Genomic DNA, 25,504 nt, shown 5'->3' on the forward strand with positions numbered 1-25,504 from the left:
ACTGGCATCAAAAGCAGTTCGGCTTTATTTACAGCTCATAAAATTGTAAACCATCGAAAATTAAAGATAGCAAATACATTTTAAAGTTTCAATTTGGAATTATTTTGAGAGGGTCTTTCAGTTGGATCTTTCAATTTCAAATATCGTTTATGAGTTCAGCTCGCAATTTCTGAACAAAATATGTCGTGTCTAGACCGGTATCGAGAATGGAATTCTGGGAAACGTGCATTCCAAAACTACATGCGCAATATTTCTTATAATATTGTAAATGCAGTTTTCGAATATGAGTCAAAGAGGAGACTGTTTGCAGGTTACATTGCTGTGAAGTGTGATTTATTAAATTATTTTTCATTCAGTCATAATATTATGATTTTAAGGCGAGTTCCGCCTTTTTTAGAGCATGGACCGATTTCGATCTAGTTTTTGATGTTTGAAAGCTGATATAATCAAGAATGTTCTAAGCCATTCATTATCATCAGCATGGTCACTGCTATATATCGAATTATGTAGGTTACCCGCAGTGAGCACGCCGAGCCCCAGCGCCGGGCTGTGCCGCTCCTCCAGCCAGCCCACCGCGCCCACCACCAGCCCACACTATCTGCGACGACGGTATACACTGATGTAGGGGGGTTACCGGCAGCGAGCACGGTGACGGCGCCCGCGGGCACGCCGAGCCCCAGCGCCGGGCTGCGCCGCTCCTCCAGCCAGCCCACCGCGCCCACCGCCAGCCCGCCGATACCGCACACTATCTGCGACGGCGGCTTACACTGATGTAGGGGGGTTACCGGCAGCGAGCACGGTGACGGCGCCCGCGGGCACGCCTAGCCCCAGCGCCGGGCTGCGCCGCTCCTCCAGCCAGCCCACCGCGCCCACCACCAGCCCGCCGATACCGCACACTATCTGCGACAACAACATAGCAATTAGTTAATCATTCATGTATATCGGTGGATGACGGATCTGTATTTATTTGCCGTCAAGTATGGTACCAGCCGAAAATACGTATCATGCTTCGTAACCAACTTCAACAGTTGTAATAAATTATCTTGAACACAAAACATAAAACTTTAAAGACCGCACTGTATACTCGTAGATCTTTTAAAGGCACGGATCACGGCGGTAATAAAACGATGCATTGGACATCAGAGAGCGTAGATTTTACCGCAATTTTACAATGCACTTATTTGAAATCATACGGGATAAGCGAACAAAAGTCATATTATGCGTTAATGCACTGACGTATATTTTGAAATGAATCAACATTATGGCAGCATGAGCTGGGCCAGTATACTGGGTAAAATTTTGGAATCTGCCTCAAATTAGTATAAATCTATAACACTTATCTTATGGCCTACAAACGATTAACCTTTCTACTTCTTAGTCCTCGTACCTTGTAGAACGATACGTCACAAATGCTAATCTCGAATGGCCTATATCTGCCGTTTACCCTATCTTTATTACCCAGCTAAGTGAAATTGGCCATTAATCTGGCACAAATCCTTTACGTTCATCATTCTCTATCTCACTATAATCAATGACTCTGCTATCGGCCTGAGCAGTTATGAATGAATATAGCTAGTCTGAATGAGGCTTTATGTTTTAAACGAGTACTCTACACAACTAATTTACTTAAATAATAATATTGTTTATTTGGTGATCTTTTCTCTCTATCCGTCTAGCCAGTTTTCGATACCACGCGTCAGGACGTAAGTTTAAATCATCCCAATAAAAATGCGCAAAGCTATTAAAATGTTTCAATCCAAAAAATTGGAGCCACGATTATATAATGGAAGGTAAAATTATATTTCCTAACAAACGTTAATACAAGTTAGATTTTAAAACACTTTTATCACTCAATTTTAAAAGACAATACGTTAAATAGTTTTATCTTTTCAAGCAATCATAAAGTTTTTATCATTAGCAACTCCAATACATGTCGTCCGTAAACAATTGATAAATGACAATATTATATTGATCATTGAAATAAATCTCTACATAGAGTTGAGGTTTTACCTCTGTTGTAACTAGAATCTAGATTTAGATCTAGATGAATGTCAGGCATTAGTCAGGAAAGTACCAGCAAGCGGGAGAAGTTGGTGTCGACTTGACTAAAATTTGTGATTTCAATTTTCAACCTTCTATATTCATTATGAATTATGATAAATATCTAACTTTTAACACCTTAATAATTTAACCATCTTAATATTGATTTTATGAATAAAAGAAGACAGAGTTAATATTATATTAATAATAATATATCTCATCGCTAAGTATATTGATTTAAAAAATATATTACTCTAAGGTTAAAATTTAATGTAAGAGCTGAAAATTTGTCTTTATACGTTTGGTCCGTTAGCAATTTAAAGACCGTGATATTATCTATCGTAGATATAATAAAAATTATATTGTTTAACCTGCACGGAGGAATCGCGGTGTAGTCACGCGCGATCCCGTGGTGGTACCGCCGAGTTTTTAGTGAGTAGGTGCGGCGTCTACCATCTTTCGGGCGCAGCAGAGATCCACAAAACTTGCGGTACTAGGATCCCCATCCCCCGCTAGAATCTCTGCAGGAGGCGGTAAAAAAAGGTGATCACCTGCAGCACCCTCACTCGCAGCGCCACCGCGAAGGGGTAGATGCGCTGTCCCGTGGGAAGGGGCGCCTCCAGGTCGTCGGGGCGGGACGCGGCGCTTACGGCGCTGCACACCGACTGCTTGCGCGACCACATCGCACCCACGTGGAGCACTGGAGAGAAGAGAAGACGAGTTCGAGTAAACTCAAAAATATCCAGAGCCGAACATATTATAACCTTCTCCTTTTTGGAAGTCGCTAGTCGGTAAGAAAGGAAGGGAATATTATATTTCTAGCTAGTTAGGTTACAACTTCGGAGGGTAAGGCAGAGACGGAGGGTAAGTATTTAAACAGTCGCTGCTTTTTAAATATTTAAAGCCTTCGGAACGGTTTGATTTAGTTCCTGATTTATTTTATTTAAATAAATGCGAAACCTATCAACGTTGCCTTAGCTTATATTAAAAGAAGGTCACACTCACAAAGAATGATCACTTACTGTTCATTTAATGATTTGATCTAAACTCTCTTTATTTCCTGTCAAACTCTTCATTTAAATAAATTATCAATTCCGATATAAATAAATAAATAAGTTATCAATTATCATTTCCGAGTGCGGCTATAAGAATATTTACTACAACTTTATCTATGTGTTACATAAAAATGGCAAGCGAGTATAGCGACAGATAGTGTATTTGCGGGTTTAATCACAAAGTGATGGCCATATCAGTTTATTGGCTTCATCAGGCGTAATGAAGTCGCCGGCGGGCAGGAAAATTGTCCACTATATGTTTCAAACTTGGACTAGTTTAGTCAGCGACTTTGTCTATTTTGGCGATATGTAAAGACTAAAGATTTCTAATGTTGCGAGCGTCCATGGGTGACGGTAGTTGATTTCCATCAGGTGACCCGTTTGCTCATTTGCCCCCTTATTTTATATAAAGAAAGTAAACGTTATTACGTAAACGTTTGAAAGAAAAAAGTTATCGGTTAGCCATGGAGAGGTAAACGTTACGTAGTAACTTGTGGTAACAGACAGACAGACACACTTTCGTACTAGCGGGAAAATACGCTGAAATCTTGTAGTTGGACTAAAATATTAATATGACTGCGACTTGAAGAGTAGGTCTTCTACGAAAAAAAATACTTGTATGGATCAAAAATCCTAACATTAGCTTACACATATTGATAACGTATTTCTAATATTATATAAGTATCTACTTTAAATATTACTTTAAAAATAATTTATAAACATAAGATTGGTATGGATTCTTCACATAACAAATACAAGCACATTAAAATATATGTCGTGTAAAGGCCCTTATTTGCCTAATTCGATTTCTTAGGCCAAGACATAAAAGTTTTTATGTGTTTCTAACGTTTATAAAGATTTAGGACTTACAAATTCTACTTTATATCTTACCTTTACGATTCCAGTATACATTCGTCTATTTATAGAGTTTGCCAGTGATCTAAGGAAGAGAAACGAGCAAGTAAATCGGTAAATAGCATGTGATTGCTGTAGCCCGGGTAATGGGTAATCTTAGACGTTGTGGGATAAGCGTGGCGGCCAAAGGAAGATCTTCCGACCGAGCGAGGTGTTATGCCCGGTCAGGCCGAAGCCCACGTGATACATTTCAGCTGTCGTATATATACCGACGCACTTAGAAAACTTTGATAGTGCGATGCAGGAATGTTAGGCGAATTGTGGGTACCGCCGCAACGTATTCAACGTGACTAGTTTCAAGTGCGTTTCAGGGCTTTTATTTACTCTTTATAATCTTCAATTTTAATATATTTATGTTCCAGTTTTATTTGAGACCGTGTTATCAAGAATGTGTCTACCTAGAATAATACTCCTAGAATAATAAATCTTTTAAGGAGTTTCACCAGCCTCAAAATATGTTGCGGAAACTCCGTGAAGTTTTGGAATAAGGAAGTCGTTCAGAAGTTTGGCTTAATTATGTATGACCACCGGGGCTCGCTGTAGGAACATAATATTAAACATACTTTGGTTATCATTATCATCAGCTTGTGGTTTTGTTTTTGTTCTGGTATTCTGTTAAGTAGAGTTGTACGATCCATATCGTTCATCAACATTTTAGGGTTTTTAAAGAGCCAGCGTCTGAGACGCGCTCGCGTAATTATTTAATTATATTATTAAGTTCAGTTCGCATCGATCAATCAAGGCGATCGCGCGTGCTCGCACATCCGGCTCGAAGGACCATAAAGTATGTAGCGTCCTTGATTTAACTACTACCCCTTTTACTTGATAAATAAAACAATTGACTTGATATACCGTTACTTGATTTATTGATTGATACTTGATGATCAAAAGACCCCGGTGTGCTAGCACGCGCGATCGCCTTGATTGATCGATGCGAACTGAACTTAATAAAATCTTATATCTTTAAACAGTACAATTCTTGTATATATATTTTATTTATTTTATTTATTTTTATTTTTTATTTTTGGGAAAACTTACAGCTATTTACAACTCCAATAAGATACATATTACACAGCGATATGCCAATTAAAAGTTTCCACTAGTGTATAATAGGTTAAAACTTAAATGTAACATACTCAACATCAAATCATGACAAACACAATGATCTAAATTATTATGCAACATAATAAATTAAAAAATTAACTAACAATAAGCAACAAAGCTAAACTAAACCTTATTAAAGCACAAGAAAAGGAATATAATATTATTATGAATTCGCAAGCGCTTACTCGTTATGCGTCTATATAGTCTATAAGTAGATATTATTGTTATACTCGCTGTAATATATTTAATTGTATTTATATTTTATATATTTATATATAATGTATATATAAATATATAAAATATAAATACAATTCTTGTATTTATATTTTTAGTTAATTGGAATCTCGGAATCGGCCCCAACGATTTTCATGAAATTTAGTTTCGGGGTCGATAAATCGATCTAGCTAGGAATCATTTTTAGAAAATGTAATTTTGTTGTCAAACAGCTAGTAGTTAAATAATTACGCGAGCGCGTCTCAAACGCTGACACTTTAAAAACCCTAAAATGCTTGATGTACGATATGGATCGTACAAGAGCAGAGTTAACCTAACAACAAGTAAACCTAATTTTATACAGGATGTAACAAAACATAGTGATAATACTTTAGGGTGTGTATGTGTTCATAGAGTTCACTGTGAAAGTAGCAGCGCTGAAAGAGCATTTTTTTAACTTTTGTATGTGCAAACTCATCATGCTACGGCACTTACATGCTAATCACAAAAAATGGCTGTTTCAGCGCTGCTACTTTCACAGTGCGCTCTATACAAGGAACACATGCACACCCTAAAGTATTATCACTTTGTTTTGTTACACTTGTACAAAAAATGTTTTAAAAACTTTTTGTAATGACCTTGAATTGAGATTTTGTTTAAATATAAAACTGACCAAATATAAAATTTGCAAGAATATTACAACGGCAATGACACGGCAAATATCTTATAACTTTCGTTAATTGTAATTACTATAGTTACTTAGCTGTGCCAGATAAAATAATCTATGAAAATCTTAGATATCAAAATATCTCTTAAACCTATTACCTATATTCAAAACTCGCACAAAGCATGAATCCGTTCTCGAAAAAATAGAATATTCAAAACCATATATTTTGACGAGCATGTTTGTTATCTAAGCACTTTGTGTCCTTTCCCGACCGTGACAAATGTTTGCCCCACAAAATAGCGGTACAACGAAATTGTTATGATAAACTACCCCTATATTGTACAGCTCTGTGCTCCTATTAGTAGGGGAGCCCAAGAGGGGATTTCGCAACATGCTCGAGCGTGTCAGATTAAGCTTGTAGAGTCTGGCCAACGAAAGCTGAACCAAGCGAACCGCGGCAAATTTAAAAATTATTTATATGGTATCACATAATGTAGTAGGAAAAAAAGATTTAGATCATTTTCTGCTGATGCTAGATATTATATTACTCCAATGTGCAAAAAATTATGCACCTATAAAAGAAAAGTCTAACATAAATTATAGCCTATACTAACTTAGAAAATATATTGCTAACTAAGCCTAAAACTAAGCCTAGTACAATTGTTTCGAAACCGGTCGTGTTTTTAGCTAATTTTTAGCTAATTAGTAATAATAATAAATGAATATAGTGGAAAAAGTGCACGTAAAATAATTGTGTTTTATTTGTGTTTTTGTCTAATCGGTACTAACGAGAGAGTAGAATATTCGATGGGTAATTAGGTCACAATGTTATGGTGCAAACTTTCCTGTTTCTCATCCGAATCTTCGTCAAGATTTTCAATAAAAATACCATTTATTAAAATAAATAACAAGTCTAGTATGAAAAATTAAAAGATCATAAGAGTATAAAATAATAATTATGACCAAGTATCAAGATCATGAAATCGTGTAACCGCAAACCATCGACTGGCAGAATAGTGTTGCCAGTCAAAATAAATGCTTGGTTCAGCTTTCGTTGGCCAGACTCTATAGGCTTCCGACATGTGTCTAGTTATCATGGTAAAGAAATCAGATTTCTCACGTGGTGGGTTAAAAAAAGTTATTTTCGAATATTGAAATGTCATCAAATTTGTCAGATTAAGATCCCCTATGTTTAGTGTACCCCAATTCCCAAAGAAGCTTCCACAAAAAGCACTAACGACTAAAGGTTAGATGAGACTGTAGCGACATTTTAAAATATAAAAAGAGCCTCATATTTTCCTAACTTAGCTTCGCAGATATTTTATGTTGCACTAAACTAAATTATTTAGTCCTTGTTGTCTAAAATCCTCTTATAATTTACCTAAGCAAGCAATTTTTTGAGTATGTTTTCTTTTTCATAACTTTAAAATAGCTGCAGTTTCTGAACTCACCACTAAAATAAAAAAATGGTCTTATTATTTTTTTATTTTACCTTATGAAAAAAAACCTACTAGGTCTCCATGACGCTCGAGTAACTACACGTATAGCACTCTCGGCTACAGAATATATTATATTAGTAGTACCAATCTCGGCTCCCTTACTGTATACTGTATAGGCCGTTTGTCCACCGCCACCGTCGGGACCTCACAATTCATTGTCTAGCAATCCATGCCGCCGCTGCTTTGTAGTGGCGAAGAGCAAAATTAAACCAATAATAGGTCATAACTAATATTATAAATGCGAAAGTGTGTCTATCTGTCTGTCTGTCTGTTACCTCTTCACGCTCAAACCGCTGAACCGATTTTGCTGAAATTTGGCATGGAGATACTTTGAGTCCCGGGAAAGGATATACAATACTTTTTATCCCGTAAAATGTACGGTTCCCGCGCGATAAACGAGTTTTGGTACAACGGAGTTGCGGGCGTCATCTAAAGGTCATAAAGTGGCATTTTATTTGAATTTTTGTCGGTGACGTCCCGGTGACGGCGGCGGTGGATAAACAGCCTAGGGTCAATAATTGAGACCGCAACGCGACGAGGCGAGGCGCGGCGCGGCGCGGCATAAAGTATGGATTTGACAGATTTCAATTGCGTGAGACGTCTTGCGAATCTGTCAAATCCATATAAATTTAGAATTGCATCTACGCGTCGCGTTGCAGTTTGAATCAACCCATAGTCGGTTCTAGGAGCACAGAATATAATAATTATATTAGTAGTACCCACTAGGAGCGCAGAGCTCTATTTCATGTAAATTATACTCTTCAAAATCTTAGTCTGCTGCCCGCGGAATTGAAATAACGATCGTAGATTCAACGTATAATGAGGTTAACGATTTAATTAAAGTTGAGTTTTTATTATAGTTCTAAAGTTAGGTTTTCAGTCCATTTTGTTAGAAATAAAGGAGAACTTGTTCCTTGAAAGAAATATGAATAAAGTAGAACTGTAGAGTGGATCAGAGCAGAGCAGAATAGAGCAAAGCGAAGCGGAGTGGAGCAGAGCAGAGCAGAATAGAGCAGAGAGGAGCAGAGCAAAGCAGAATAGAGCAGAGCGCAGCGGAGTAGAGCAGAGCGGAGTTAGAGCAGAGTAGAAAAAGCGGAGCTGGGCGTAGAGTAGGGCAGATCATTAATTTTGTGGATACCGGTGGATATACCTTTTTTTTCGTTGGGGGAATGCATTTACGCATCCCCGGGGCCTGGGGAGGACCACCGAGGTATGTGGGACTCCCCGGGGCGGACGGAAGACGCACCCGGGACTACCCACTAAAACCCCAACGGAGTTACTGCTCCTGAAGATGGGACTACGGGAAATGCGTGATACACGACCGCAGCCCCACACCGGTGGATATACCTGCCTGCCTGCCTGCCTACCTGCCTGCCTGGTAAGACGCGATTTGTCAAGCACGGCATTTCTTACAATAGCGATACAAAATTATTGAGTTTTGCTCACTTATATTTATTATTTTATTTTTATTACTATACTAAGCAGATGATAGCAGACACTTCATTTCGACGGCTTTTTCGAGCTGCATCGGAGTGAATAGTATATTAAATGTACTAAGTTCTCCTAACTATTATAGCGACCCGCTCCGGATTCGCACGAGTGGAACACCTTTAAAACGATCAGACATCAGTATTATCCATAAAGTTAATATACCTAGCGGAACACACAGATGAAACCAATTCGGTTTCGTTTGACAGCTCGAGATTGTTGCTCTATTCCGCTAGGTATATAATTAACTTTATGGTATTATCAGAACTATATTACGCATGCAATATAGTTCTTATGCTGCGTGTAAATTTTTCTCTTGTACAAAAAAAAAAAACTTAAAAACCGTTATGTAAAAAACAGTTGCGTAGTTAATAGTTTATAACAGACAACAAAAAACGCCTTGATTTTGTAAAAGAGATATTCCAGAAATTATAACTGTAAACAAGTTTGAAAAAAGTACATTTCACAAATTTCATCACGATATGAACGGTACGAGAATCAAAGAATATCCTAATTAAGTTTCGTTATGAACAAAGGACATCCTGCATTCGATTTCCAATACCTGGCTAATTGAATTAGGGTGCAGTGTTTGACACTGAGCAGTGAGCTGAAAGGCTCAGGACATGCGATAAAATTCATACAAGGATAAAAGCATGGAAGTGATACAAAAAGCTAGATTGTTAGCAGCTATTTCTTAACCGACTTTATTTCACAAAACATGAAAAGCTACCCATAAAGGTGAGACCGCACTAAGCGATACTACACGGCAGTGACGCAACACGATCACATGACACTTCACGTTCTAAAGAAATGACGTGGAACTGACAAACGTGAATCTGAAGTTTTACAAACGTCATATTTCCAAGGAACGTAAAGTCACGAAGTGTCGCATTGTTTCGACTTTCATGTCGCTTTAGAGCGGTTTCGCTTTAAGACCTGCCTCGAAATCACCGGGCAGCGGGGCGGGAGCGGTGGCGGCGGCGGCGCGGGAAGTCGTCTAAGGGTCAATTCAGAACGAAACGCATCTAACGCAATTGAAATCTGTCAAATTCATACAAATTTTGAAATGCATCTACGCGTCGCGTTGCGGTCTGAAATGACCCTAATACACCGCGTGCCGCTCGCCACACCGCTGCTTTCGAGGCCAGTTCCATATAAGTCTATAAATATGTTCGCTCAAAGACCGAAAACGCTCAGTGAGCGCAAAAATAGCTCACAACGCGTCGTGGTCACAGTAAACAGTCACGTAGTTTGTAGTAGAAGTTTGTAGTAGGCGTGGTAATTAAAATATAATCTTCCATACCTACGGACGATTAATCAATCAAAAAGAAATCGAAAAACGGATAGCCTATCAGTCACGAAACGGATCTCGCGTTATGGTTTCATAAATAGAATATGGTCTTTTTGTGATTGCCAGAACGCATCGTGGCCGTTTTCATTAGAGCCAAAACGCTAATTTCGCGTGGTGACTGTTAAACTGTAACCACAATGCGTTGTGAGCTAGTTTTCCGCTCACTGAGCGTTTTCGGTCTTTGAGCGTAACAGATACATTGGAACGCGCCGCTCCCGCGCCACCGCGCTGCCGCCACCGCCCCGCTGCCTGCTGATTTCGAGGCTGAGGCCTCAAAGTGAAGTATTTTTGTTTCTTTGTCTTTTTCTATGGTTGTCATCCTAAATTCCAAAATTACTGTTGCTACCAATTTAAGTTAACTTATCATAATGCAATAAGGTCATAAATTTGCCCTCCAAGTGCATATCTGAGCATATGACAGCCTTTTAGCGCTGTTTTTACGAGTATGCTCTATATCTTCTCTGAGATAAAATCGATAGAATACATCAACGCATCGAACAAAGGCATAAAACAAACTAAAATCATTAAAAATTCGCTAGCACCCGAACATCGATATATATGGTAATGATGTTGACACTCTGAACGATCAACGAACAAGCCTTTTTGATGGTAAATACGTTATCCATACTAATAATATTATGAATGCGAAAATGTGTATCTCTGTCACCTCTTCACGCCTAAACCGCTGAACATATTTTGCTGAGGCATGGAGATGCTTTTACTCTCGGGAAAGGACATAGGATACTTTTTATTCCGGAAAAATGTACGGTTCCCGCGAGATAATATTATTACAGCGTTATAAATTATACAGTAACTTCTTACTAGATTGATCGAAAATCGAAATGGGCGCATGCACACATACAAGTAATAGTAGATGACCTTCGCAGCTCTATAGGGGAAAAAATCGTATATCGCGCGTGAACCGCACATTTTTCCGGGACAAAAAGTATCCTATGTCCTTTTCCAGGACTCAAACTCCATATCCGTAGTAAATTTTATCTATATCGGTTTAAGCGTGAAGATGTAACAGACATATCAACAGACATGTACACTTTGGCATTTATATATTATTATCTTATATCTTTAAATATTTTATATAATATTATATAATAGTACGTTTTATATAGGTAATAGTATAATTGGAATCTCGGAATCGGCTCCAACGATTTTCATGAAATTTAGTATATAGGGTATTTCGGGGGCGATAAATCGATCTAGCTAGGAATAATTTTTGGAAAATGTCATATTATTCGACGTGTTTTATGGAATACCGAGCAAAGCTCGGTCAAATAGCTAGTTAGTATATTATGGATAAATATTGCAGATTACCTTCTTCAATTACAGAAAAATGTCTAGGTTAAGTGGGTTAAGTTTGATTTCCAGGCTAGTAATTCCACCATGTTATTCATAATAATTTGGTAATAATAAGTAGATCGCTTAATATATTTTACTATCCGTAGGTCTACAAGGTAGGTAGTAGCTATACAAATCAATTAAAAACCACTCAATCGCTCAGACGGCAGACCACAATAGTTTGTTCTGTGGTTTCCAATTTCTATTCCATTCCATTCCAATCGAACACATCCATTCGCTGTAGCGAAATTAATGAAATTTCAGCCCCAGTCCATACTCTATATTAATATTAATATTAAAAATGCGAAAGTGTGTCTGTCTGTCCGTCTGTTACGTACGTCGGTACGGAAAGGACATAGGATACTTTTTATCCCGGAAAAATGTACCATTCTCGTGCAATAAACGAATTTTGGCGCAATGGAGTTGCGGGCGTCTTCTAGTATAATTTAAATGTTTATGCGTTAAAAAAGAAGATTAAAATACCGTTATTCCTCCTTCCGCTTAATCCATAAGAGGCATAATTCTCTTTACACACACTAGCACAAAATCCTATGCATATTTTTCTCTGATAACGATATTGGAATCGTAAGTATACGTAAGTGGAGCAATATTGTTATACGAGGCACGAACGAGCCAGCCCGTCACCTCAATATTATTTAACGCTATACATTACGTAGTAAGTAGTAATTGCCCCGTGTATTATTTTTCTCTATGGTAGTAACTATTTAGTAATCTGTGCTATAGAGGTGATATACACAGATTATAGACTTATTTTCTTTAATTTGAGCTTGTGTTTATGTGTGTTTGAATATCGCAAAATACCTTATATCTTTTGGGAAGTGGGAGAACCATGCTTTGGCACGAATGGGCTGGCTTGACCGGAGAAATACCACGGGCTCACAGAAAATCGGCGTGAAACAGTGCTTGCGCTGTGTTTCGTCCAGTGAGTTTACCGGAGGCCCAATCCCCTCCCATATTTCCTTTCCTACCCTCCTCTATTCCTTTCCCTACCCTCCCTATTAGCCTATTCCCTCTAAAAAGGTCGACAACGCACCTGCAGCTGCACCAGGTGACTTGTTTGCTCGTTTGCCCCCTTATTTCATAAAAAAAAACTCCCCGAACACATCCTAAATCCTAATATTATACTCGTAAATGCGAATGTCTTTAAGTATGTTCATCTGTCCGTTTCTTCTTCAGGCCTACTGAAGAAGGCTTAACCGATTTTGACGAAAATATGGGTCTCGTCTCTCAAAATTTATTACATCCACAGACGTAAAAAAAGTACGGACGTAACCTTCTCTAATCACGAGTGAAGCCTAGTTATGGCCGCCCGTGTAGGATGTGTGCGTGATATGAGGGTTGCCATATAAATCATAAATTTCCCTACTTTTAAATTTTGTAAACTCAGACAAGTTAAATGTATTTTTTATACTTAAACATATTTTTATGTTTTTTTCGCTTCAGAAATGTAAGCGGTTGTTAAAGATGTCATAATGAAAATATTATTTTTATGACATTAAAGATAGAAAAAAAACACATGTTACGTACAGAGAAGTATATTATTTACATAACATTATTAGTAATAATGATTATGTACAAACATTTACAATAATAAAATTATTACTAGCTATTTGACCGAGCTTTGCTCGGTATTCGATAAAACACGAATAAAATGACATTTTCTAAAAATAATTCCTAGCTAGACAGATTTATCGCCCCCGAAACCTATATAAGAAACCTGTATACGAAAAGATATAAGATACTTAAGTCCCGTAACCCGTTTCATCAAACAATCAAGTAATTTTAAATAAATAATGGCTTTTTAAATCAGTTAACGGCCTTTTAGAGCTATCGAGAGTTCTACCATGCGCTAACGTCAAATCAAATCACCTAACATGGTGTTAAATTTATTCCTGGTCTAGAGGTCCATTCAATATTTTCATTCCTACTAGGTCTCAATGACGCTCGGGTGACTACACCAATAGCACCTTCCCTCCCCTACTACTGAAGGAAATCTAAGACAACAATTTTATCTATGGACGCTTCACACCACGTCAGTCTGACCCCGTGCTAAGTACCTGAAGGACTTGTGTTACGGGTACCAGACAACGGAAATATATTTAATACTGTTATACTATACATATATTTAAGATTTTTATTATATGATACACATATTTAATACACACCCATGACCCAGGAACTTTGAAAACTTTTTGTTCCGTCGGCAGGATTCGAACCCGCGACCCCCGGCTTGAAACACCGACAGCCCACCCACTGAGCCACAGAGGTCGTCAAACAACAGTTATATATCCACTTTTGTAAATTAAGAAATTAATAGGGGTGTAGACTATTTTTAGGAAATATATTTATTTTACAGATGTACCATCAAGGAAATTGATTCCTATGCAATTGACAGACCAACGTTATTTGGTCGAATACTTATGTCAATTCAATGTTAATTGTGATCTGTCGGCTGGGTTTGACGTAACGCAACCAAACTACTTATGTCTCCGATTTGCATAGGAATCAACTTCTCTGATAGTACATAAGTATTTTGTTACACCTAAAAATATGTATAAAAAATAAATACACTCTTATTTCAATTTAAAAAATCACTTATTAAATATAAAAAATATTATAAAGTTATTAAGTAAAATATGTCCATTTTCGGTAATTCTATAATACAAACTCTCAAAAAAACAATAATTTGTATTAGATTTCGTTTACTGTCTACACCCCTATTATTGTATTCCTGCCTAATTACTGGTCAATAGTATGCTAAATACTTACATGATACTAATAAAAGACAATAAAATTAATTATTTGATTATTTAAAAATAATTTGAAATTTTCCCCGGTTTGGGGAAAATTTCCCCACTTTGTTATGGACATTACTGACCTGTTGAAGTTGAATTAATATTTACATTATTTTATCAAAATACTTTAAAAATATGTTATCTTACCTATGAAATATTATTCCTTGATGTTTTTTGTGTAAGGTTGTATTGTTCTTGCACCATTTTACAACACAAGATGGCATATTTATTTTTATTTATGAATGACAAAGATGTGTCACCGCGATGCAGTCTAATTGCGTAATGGCGGTACGATCGGCTTATTACAGTGCGAGTGTTTGTGCAAGATGTGTACATATGATCGCCTGGGCTTATTAAGGGTGCTTCACTCATTTCTTAATGGCGATCCGTCCGTATTTTTTTTACGTCCGTGATTACATCATATTATTTTAAAAAGTTTCCCTTAGTCAAAAATTACAAGTTACCAGATCATATAACTCCGTGAGCTGAATCATATTATATTATGGCAACAAAAAATATAAGTATTGTAAGTATTATACAGAGGCATATAAACAGCCATGTTCTTAAAATCCAAAAAATATTATTAGATCGTGCGTGCGGCCGATTCGGTGATATACAAATATTAAAAACGTGTCGGAATCAAATCCGCTGTCAATCAATACCTTTTTTACTGTCACCTGTCACCCGTTATCAAAGATATCCTGTTATCGACAAAAGCTTATCTACCCTTTGTTGTAGAATATTAATTTGCGTTTGTTAATTACGAAGTCAGTTGCAGTGCTTTAGAACTTGATATTACTATTATTATTATGCTATTTCAATCCAATGTTACGGTTCCGATAAGGTATAACTACCGAGATCGAAACAATATCTACTACAAAATGGTGTCCTTACCGTTTTAGTGTCAAATGCAATTTCATTGGTAAAAATTCCAAAACTCTACTTTTAAAGTTTGACATTAATTGTTTGACGTTTAGTTTAGAATAATGCTATATAGTTGATAGAATCGGAGCTGCACCAAACTCTATTAATATTGGACTAATTCAGGTGTTACCATAAAGTTAATTTTTTTCCTCAATATCTACGGCCACTAATACAATGTCCCTATGTTTTCTTTTTTTCATAATTATTAAATAAGATATGAACGTTCAAAAACCCAAAAAAAAACGCCAGATTTTCCGCTGTGTTCAAACATCCAGAAAACAGATTTGGCTAGATTATCCAAAGAAAATAAAACATAGGAACACAGCTCAAGCCTTTCTTTAATCTTTAATGACAAAAGTACTTAAATCGGTTAAGTTTTAGAGAAGGAATCAGGGGACAACGAATCGTTGATTTTCTGCAGTTGTCTCTATCGCGTTCTGCGGTATAGGCTTGAGGTAAGGGAGACAGCTATAGATATTACACTTTTTTTTTCATTTCTCTAGCCCCTGGTGTATCCTCTTAAGCACAGTAGGCCAGAGGAAAAGCATAGTCGACTTTTAATCGCAGCAAATGGTAAAGTTTACTATGTCTGTAATTGTATGCACGCCGCACGGGCAATGCCGTGTATAAGTAAATCTATTATCACTTGTCACACTGGCTACAATTATTCGTATAAATATTTCATCATCGACAAACATATTTTGTTTGTGAATTGTGATAAGTACGTCAATCACGAAGTTGTTGTCTATTGGGAAAATATAGTTAAATAATATAGTATGATAATAGAGTCTGGCTAGCGAAAGATGAGACTGGCTTTTTATTCCAAAACTGATTATGGTAACACTGTCGTTAACGTCAGTGTCACCTATAGTGAAAAATATTTCTGTGGTTTACGTGATTTTCTAATTTAAACGTGACGAAAACTTTGAAAAGAGATTTGCGAAAACTGCTCTTAGCTATGGTTAGTAAATACAAACAAAAAAGAAGTGAAAAGGATGCAATTTTTAAACAAAAACAAGATTGTTTACATGAAATATCCCAGTGCATTGGTAAGTACAGGTAAAAGATTTTGATACTTTCAATTACAATTAATTAAAATCAATATTATTTATCATGTAATTGAATTTATTGTTTTTCAGGTAACATGAATGATGCAAAGGATTCAGTTATGCAAGTTAAAATATCAAGCATAAATAAAATATGAGATATTATGTTCCAAAAAGAGTGTTTAAAGACAAAATCAGTTCCCTGATGAGTTTTCTTCTTAGACCGGTAAGACCCTAACGTTACAAAAAAAATATACCAAAAAGCAAACTTGTTATTGAATGCTAACTTTATTTATGAACATAATATTTTCAGATGTCAGTGTTTGCACCCTAAAAAGGATTAAAAAAGAAGGCCACATAAATAAAGGCGTGTGGTTACGGGAGTTTGGCTGGGAGTTGTTAATGCATCCGCCATATAGTCCTGACCTTGCACCTTCAGATTTCCACCTGTTTCAATCGCTGCAGGATTCCTTAGACAGTGTCAGGTTGACATCACAAGAGGACTGCCAAAACAAGTGGTTTTTTCATCAGAAGCTCCAAAACTTTTATAGCAATGGGATCGTGTCCCTACCAGCAAGATGGCAAAAAGTTGTCAAGCAAAATGACACCTATATATTTTAGTCACTTGTAAATAAACTTTATAAAAAAAACCTTTCGAATGTTTATATAAAATGCGAAAAAAATTTCCGCAAACTTTGATTTTCTGTGTTGTTTTTTCATCTCCCCTTAATCCTTGGTTTTTAATCAACTTGCAAGGGAGGGTTATTAGTTTTAGGCGTGTACAAGTATGTATTAAATAAACATATTTGAGTATAATTAATACAATCTATGATGCTTGCGAGTAATAATATAATATAGGAAGTTATTTAATATTTAAATTAAATTATATTTAAACTTAGAAACAGTAGTGACAATTTAGTTTAAGAAAATGAAGATAATTGTTCAGTTAAATTATATTTTGTGATATATTTCATGATGTACGGTAAGTATTAAAGAAGAAGTTTTAATGCTCCGACAAAAACATGCAAGAGTTTTCGTCAAAATCAAAACACAATGAAATGTATTGCAAAATAAAATTTAAGTAAACAACAACAATAAACTTATTCTTGAAATGAATTATCCAAACTAAAATATAATATTATTGTCATAAATAATCAAGTATCAAAACTATAATTCCGGCTACAGACAAGGTTGTCATACGTAGATTTTTTGAATTTGCCGTCTTTTTCCAGTCTCATCTTTCGCTAACCAGACTCTATTATGTAACATGTAAGTAGTTCTGTTAAATGTGTCCATTGTATAGAAAACTTGAGAGGTGTCAAGGGACACCCGGATGGATCGAAGATATAAAAAAACCGCCTAGGAATACTAACAAACAAATTGTCGTACTTTTGTGGAATTGTAATAAAAATTATTTAAACGTCCGGTAGATGTCACAGTTTATTCTCAAAAACGCCATCTAGTTGACGCCCAGGAATACTATCAAGTATCAACGCCCTCTGTCCCTACAGCGCAGGTACTATAAAAAGTGTCGACCGACACTTTGGTGTCGTGTCGTTACAACTTTTTCCGTCTTGCCCTCTTTCCCAACGCGCGATAAGGAACTTCGTTCCAATATTTGACAAAAAGCTTGAATATAATATTATGATATTATAATAACTATACCACTCTATACTACGTAATGGACTAATATTATAAATGCGAACTTAGTCTTTTTGTCTGTCAGTCTCGTGATTTATATTTTTTATGAGGCCACTTTAATTTTGCCGCCCCTATGTACGAACTCTGGAGCGGGCCAAACGAAACCGAAATCGCTTGCATCTGTGTGTAAAAATATGTGTACGTATACACTTACACAAGCATGATTGAACATGAATTCTATGAGATTAAATTTTCAATGGACGTCAAAAAAAGAGTGCTGCTGTCATGTATCACACGTCTCTTTTTACCACGCACCCCGCGTTCCAGATGACGTTAGAAACGCTCACGCTCAAGACCGTAGTTTTTCCCGTTCCACTAGCTTGTGAGCGTCAGTGATACAAACCCAAGTGGAACGGATTATGGATCGTTTTGAGCGTTTTGAGAAAAGTTTAAAAAAATAACTATATTATTTTTATACATAGGTACATTGAACCGAACTTGGATATTACGATCCTTTTCTTCAAGTCGTAAATAAAAGTAATTTTATTGTTTATAGTTACATTTATTTTAATAAAATATGTAGGTACATAATATTATATTTGTTTCGTTTTTAGTATTACATTTTTTTACTTAAGTAATCATATTTTAATATAGTTAAACTTTTATTATATTTGAGTTTTCACATTGAATCATATTTTAATAACAAAACCACATATTTTGAATATTGACTATTGTCACAATATACATAATATAAACGTTAGGTAACAATACCGCTTAATGCTTAGTCAAGTACGAGTAAGTCAACAGGTATAGGAGAGATGAGATGTTATTTAATTTATTTAATTAAAATATTATTTGTAATGAAATAATATAAAGTTTTTTTGTCTCTACGAGAGTAGAGACAAAAAAACTTTATATTTCAGGAGAGATCCTGAAAACTTTCCAAACATGGCTTTCGCGATATAGTTACGTTAAAATTAAAAAAAAACTAGAACGCCCACTTTGACCCATCTTCGTCAAGGGTCGTTTTGAGCGAAAATGATGACGTCATGAGTGACGTCATAGCCGCTATCAAAACGACCGCGGTCGCCAAAGGGAACGGCAGAAGGGGACGTTTTGAGCGTTTTGGTCAAAATTAACGTCATCTGGAACGCAGCCGCAGTGTTACTGATATATAGTGACACCTCTCTTGCTCAGGCCTTTGTTTCTCTATTCCGCTAGGTATATTAACTTTATGGGTGTTACCTAACATATAAGTGATAACCATAAAAAGCCTAAATTAGGTTTAATTAATTTATTAGCTTTAAACGAATACCTTTTTAGTGCAATTTTCCTTTTTTATTCTTTTCTTTTTTTCTTTTAACAAATAACCTCAGAGGGGAAATCAAAAGAATAGAAATCTCTGGCTTCCCTCTAAAATATCCTTTTTGTTTATCAACTCAAGTAGTATAATACTCTTTTTTAACCCCCGACAAAAAAGAGGGGTGTTATAAGTTTGACGTGACTGTAACCCCCGACACACCGTGACAACAATTATGGACTAAAATATTACTTTACACAAGTTAGGATTTATTTAAACTTAAAGGAAGTAAATATTATTTCATTACTTTTTAAAGTTGTTTTGGCGGGGGTTTTCTTAAATTTCTTAATATTAAGAAACAATCTACCTAGCCTCTTTATCTCTTTTCTTTATTGCTGTAAAGGTAGCACACGAAGGTTTTCCACGTTACATCTTCAGTAATTTAAAACTCTGCGTTTAAAGTGTCGAGAAAATGGCTGCACTTAATGTACTCGTGTTCACTGTTAGCACGAAGCTATCATCAGCACAAGAGAGTTTTAAAAGGTGTTTTCTGAGGTTTTTTAAGCAGTTCATATTATGTTCATTAGTGCTTTTGATTAAGCATTGAACATTTACTAGTCTATATGGTCCAAGAGCCAATTATAGCTAGACTTTCGTCATTTTATAAAAGCTGAAAATTTTCCTACAGCGGTAATAGACACCTATAGAGGTAGTAAAAACGACCCGCAACGGATGTCACTTAACGGCACTCGCTGGGTCCTTTAATATTATGAAAATAAAAGATTATGCATTTATAACACTCTACTTTAACAGAAATACGTGTGGCGATTATGAGTTTTGACACATATAATAATTCATCAGCGTTTATGGAGATAGGCTACTTTTTATCGGGGAAAGGTACATAGTTCTCTCACGATTTCCTTTTTCAGAGTTGCAAGAGACATTTAAAACAAAGAAAAGCCTAATGAGCGTAGTAATTTGGGTTATACTTTGTTAATTACTAATTATTACTGAAGTTCCGCCAAATTTTTATTTTGTTTAGTTAAGGTAACTAACTTTAGGAAATTCTTACGGTTGCTAACTTTGTCTTCTTAATAATGCAAGAAAAAAATCATAAAAATTATTCACCTAATTAAGTCTTGTATATATATGTTACGCTTAAAGACCGAAATCGCTCAATGAGCGAAAAATGGCTCACAACGCGTTGTGGCCATAGTGAAACAGCCACGACGCGTTCTGGCAATCACAAAAAGACCATAACGCGAATTTCGTGTCGTGGCTGATATGCTATTCGTTTTTCTTGATTTGTTCTTGATTGATTAATCGTCCATAGGTATGGAAGGTTATATTTAAATTACCACGCGTACTACAAAATTTTTTTTCTTTTACTAAATCACTGCATAATGTGTTTTTCATTATTATTTGAAAATCTCCATACCAAATTTTAGCAAAATTGGTTCCAATACTTACCCGATAAGCTCAAAAAATTTCAACACATTCGATCCAGCCGTTTCATAGGAGTTATTCAATAACAATAAACACCGTGGCACGTTTTATGAATTGGCTTCTGTAATATAATTATAAGTTAATAGTATCTATCCCGGGACTCAAAGTATATCCATACCGAATTTCAGCAAAATTTAAGCGGTTTAGCGGCTTAAGCGTGAAGAGGTGACAGACAGACAGACAGACACAGTCTTTCGCGTTTATAATATTAGTATGGATGTTTGGATTCTCTCAAAAGGACAATTTGTATACTAACCTGTAGCGAACTATTCTCACATGATATTTGATATTATTATACTTACTGAATTGTGGGATCTAGTTAACTTAGCTGTACTTATATAATTTTTATGACCGGAATTAAAGTTAAGCATGTAAGTACTTCCTAAGTTAACAAATTCTAAAAAAATAACGCTTGAAAAAAAACATAAGACACATTTTTATTATTATCAAATATTTTTTATCCCGGAAAATGATTTTAATCAATGCAAAATGTACGGCTACAAAGTTCAGCGATCTACTCTTTATTTACGTGTTTAAACTTTCCTCAACATTAAGAAATATTAACTAGACTAGTATAAATAGTATTATTATTTAAAAAAAAAAAGAAAAAAAAAAGTGTCCATGGCGTGAATCGTGATGGACCACAATTAATTAAAATTCATAATATTATTTCAATTATCCTTGGTGCGAAAAATCTAAATAATAAAATAACAAAAAAAGGATATGGACGAACAGTCCATAGACGGCCCCAATTTTATAAAAAAAAAAAAAGTATAAATAGTATAATATTCCAGTTTTCGTAGTAGTTACTCCTCTGTTTTTATATCTAGTTGTAAATTACAAATACTAGAACCCTGTGTAATTATTGCAACATTACTTTTTACAAATAAATATCTTATTCTTACCAGGCATTTATCTATCCAACTTCACACCACATATCCACTCGCACAAACTTCACTCGAGAACAAACGTCCTTCCTGTTAGAACTCCCGATCACAACTGAAGGACTCGCTCGGCGATAAGGGTTGGGAGTTATCAATTTTAGATGTACGATATATCATTGTTGACCGCTTGTTAGGGAATGCAATAAATAAAATCAAGAAGGAAACGTTTTCTGCTATTTACTTCTTAAACTAACTTACGTGATTGTCGACTTTACAAGCTTACAAAGTTATGAGCAGCGTGGAACGTAGCTTATTTTGTTGACTCTCCGGAAATACCTTGTTATGTTTCATATTTTGGAAATAACATTTAAGATTAAAGGTTATGTTTAAGTTATAACCAAGAAGCTTAAAATTGGTTATAACCCATACCAGCAGTATAACAGATATATTATCTAATGTTATAATATGCTAACAACAACTTCGTTTATAACAGGGGAAGCATACCTTTTTCCGTTTCTGGAATGAAAATAATTATCTATCTATGCCACCTTACCCGAGCTTAAAAGTATCTATATATTATACTAGCTGTCCCGGCAAATGTTGTTTGGCCATAAAATGATTTTCACTGTTTTCCTGCTTTTCTCTTGAAGTTTTTTCTGATTTTTTTTTCTATAGACCTCACGGGGCCCGAGACCAGTCCAACGAATGCAAAACCGTGGAAATCGGTTCGTGTGTTCTGGAGTTATAGCGGCAGGAAGAAAAACCCCACATATTTATATATATTAGATAGTTGTCCAGGTAAACGTTTCTTTGTCATATAAAGTATTTCGCCCGTATTATTTTATTGAAGTGACTAAAAAAGTATGTCACCATGGCAACGTCCATCGCTATCCCGTCGCACAAACAATGGTCGCCGGTCTCGAGTTGTAATAATTTACTATTATTTCTTCAACAAATGCACTTATCATAAAAAGTACCCAGTAGCTGATTCTCAGACCCACTGAATATACATTTGATATTTGGTTACGGTACGCGGCCTAACATTGTGACACGATAATTTTATAAATCTTACCAAAGTTGGTTCAGCGATTTAGGCTTAAAAAGGTGATAGACATATACACTTTCGCATTTATAACATTATTCTGAATAGGGAAAATTCATATACACTCTAGAATATTCCTACTTTAAAAAATCAGCCATTCATACGTAAATGTGCTGGTCATTTAGCCAAGACTTTTTCGTTATAGCTTCGTTGTAGAATCGCCTATCAAAATGAATGGAATTGACATAAACAAAAGATAAAAAAAAAGATCTTGGCTCACCCCCCTGTACAAGCAATATTCGGCGTGCGCTTAATTATTCCATAACAACCCCGAGAAATTAGCAGTTTGATGATCTCGAGGTGAGGATGGCAGTAAAGTGAGAACGACTTAATGCCGCAATCAAATAAGGAAAATTATTTCTCACTGCTTAATTAAAAATAAAGATACGGTACTTCAATTGAGAGGCACTCAAGACTCATATTGTCGTTGTTATTAAAAGTCGGGGTGTCTATAACATTGACGGTATGTCCTTTGATCCAAATGACTAGTCAACAATCCAAAAAACGCACAAAATTGTACGCCCATTTTGATCAATATCGACCATGTTTGTATTTTCGTTAGAATAGAATAGAATAATATTTATTTCCAGGAAATTTGTTTAACAATGGTTCTTAATATTTATGTATGGTATCAAAATTTCTGCCTCATTGGCGTGGAAATATTGTGTAAGTAATTATTTCAAAACATTTTCTTTAAATCTTATTCTAATTAACATGCAACGTTCCTTAAGTAACTACGTCTTATTTGAAAATATCTTATTACATATTTTAACATAATATTATAACAGTAAAGTCAAAAACATACATTAGAGTCATTTGATAGTTACGTTAGAAAGTACAAACCATATTTTAGTTGAATGAATTTGGCTGATACATAAATTGGAGCGGGGATGTAAATAAAGTGTCACCCACATTTAAAATCCACAAAGTAAGGTTTAATATAATTAAGTATTGCCTTGGAGGTTTTATATTATCTGATATTCACTCTGGGACATTATTAATCAATTAATTTTACTAGAGATCGCCCAATGGTCGAAATTCGACCTTAGTCTCAACGACATTAAGACTAAAAATATTGAATTCATCATATTTTTTTCAACTCTTGTCTCTGGGACTCAACTAATCTCAGACTGGCCGTGTAAGCATTGTCTAATAGTACGGTATCTAACATAGACATAATATATACTGTGTATCTAATATTCAATAAAAAAAGCTATAATCCATTTTCAATTTGTCACCTTGTTGTCAACAGACTTCAACCATAAATAAAAGAGTATAATTCGTATGCATAGGCTTGTCACTCAAAAATCTGTCATTTTTCCTAGTGTGTGTGTTGTTGTGTGTGTAATGTTTTATTTGTTAAAAAATGTATGATATAAGCATAATTTTAAAATAATATTAGCTCGATGCACTCCTTCACCATATAAACTATAACTGTGCAAAATTTCATTCACCTACGTTTCCCCATTTTTCTTCAAAAGGGATACAAAGTTTTTGGCTCACGTATTAATATATAGAAATGGAGAGTGCCAAGTTACCAGTCACTTCGGTGTCTCTTTGTGGCGAAATTGTATTGTTAAAAGATAAAGCTGACATTGGAAAGACGGATTATGAGAAGGGTAGCGTTATGAAAATATTTATTAATAAGCAGCGCGTTATTTTACCTTGAATGTTATACGAAAATAATCCTTATGTCTATAGGCCACAAAATTCTTGCCAAAGTCCTGAAAGAGGTCGACGCAGGCCGCAGCCTACTGACGACTAACCAGGTTGTCGTCGCCATACAATATTCATACAATTTAAATTGCCTGTTAGGTACATCGGTCGTGTAGCGGTGTTGTAATATGAATAACAACTGTGTATTACTATTTATTGTATTGCTTGCTTGGGCTGTATGAATGTCGCAGTCATCAGCTGGTTTAATCTGCGATTCGATTGAATGACTAGCGCATTCATTCATCTTGACGAGTTGTCCTTTTATTGAATGGTGTCATTCAATGAATGCGCTAGTCATTCAATCGAATTGTAGATTGAAATTTGTACCAATCTCCGGTAGTATAATTAATTCAAAACTTTGCATACCAATAATTTGTTAAAATGTTTGAAATAAAATAAAAAGCTTGTTTTTTTTATTTTTTAAACTATTATTATTATTAAAGACCCAGCATCACTACCAATTTAACCACTGCTAATTTTAGCATGCAAACTTTAAATACACACTATTTAAAGTTTGCATGCTGAAATTAGTCGATAGTAATAATTACTGTTCGTCACAATAACGGGGTCAGCACTCAGCGTATTCTCAATATTAATATAGTTATAGAATAGAAAATATTAAAGGACTCGACGCTCAAGTTTTAGTTTTGGAAATTAAGAACGAATCTCCAAAGTTTGGCGGCTAAAATGATTGATGAACACCAGTGCTGAGAAATTAGCTTCTTAACTTATTATTATACCACAAAAACACAAAGTATAAAATAAAATGCCGCCTATTTCAGTAGGTTTAGACTTTAGAGCGTAGCTCTTGTCTCAAAGGTGGTGGGTTCGATCCCCGAATTGTTTACAAGTTTGTTTTGGACAATATAGGTTGATCACCTGAT

The 25,504-nt window shown here is 35.5% G+C and overlaps 1 protein-coding gene across 1 annotated transcript in view; it reads right to left on the reverse strand.

Moving 5' to 3' along the window:
- Positions 1-21,895, reverse strand: part of LOC121740604 — a 34,968-nt gene extending 13,073 nt beyond the window's left edge. Inside the window, exons 1-3 of the mRNA XM_042133335.1 lie at positions 21,824-21,895; positions 2,592-2,740; positions 786-900 (exon numbers count right to left, since the gene is read on the reverse strand). Coding sequence (XP_041989269.1) covers positions 786-900; positions 2,592-2,740; positions 21,824-21,830 — 271 coding nt within the window. The 5' untranslated portion in view covers positions 21,831-21,895. The remainder of the gene's footprint in view (positions 1-785; positions 901-2,591; positions 2,741-21,823) is intronic.
- Between the last annotated feature and the right edge of the window lie 3,609 nt (positions 21,896-25,504).

Source organism: Aricia agestis, chromosome 3 (genome assembly GCF_905147365.1).
Source record: "Aricia agestis chromosome 3, ilAriAges1.1, whole genome shotgun sequence".
NCBI classification, from domain to species: domain Eukaryota; kingdom Metazoa; phylum Arthropoda; class Insecta; order Lepidoptera; family Lycaenidae; genus Aricia; species Aricia agestis.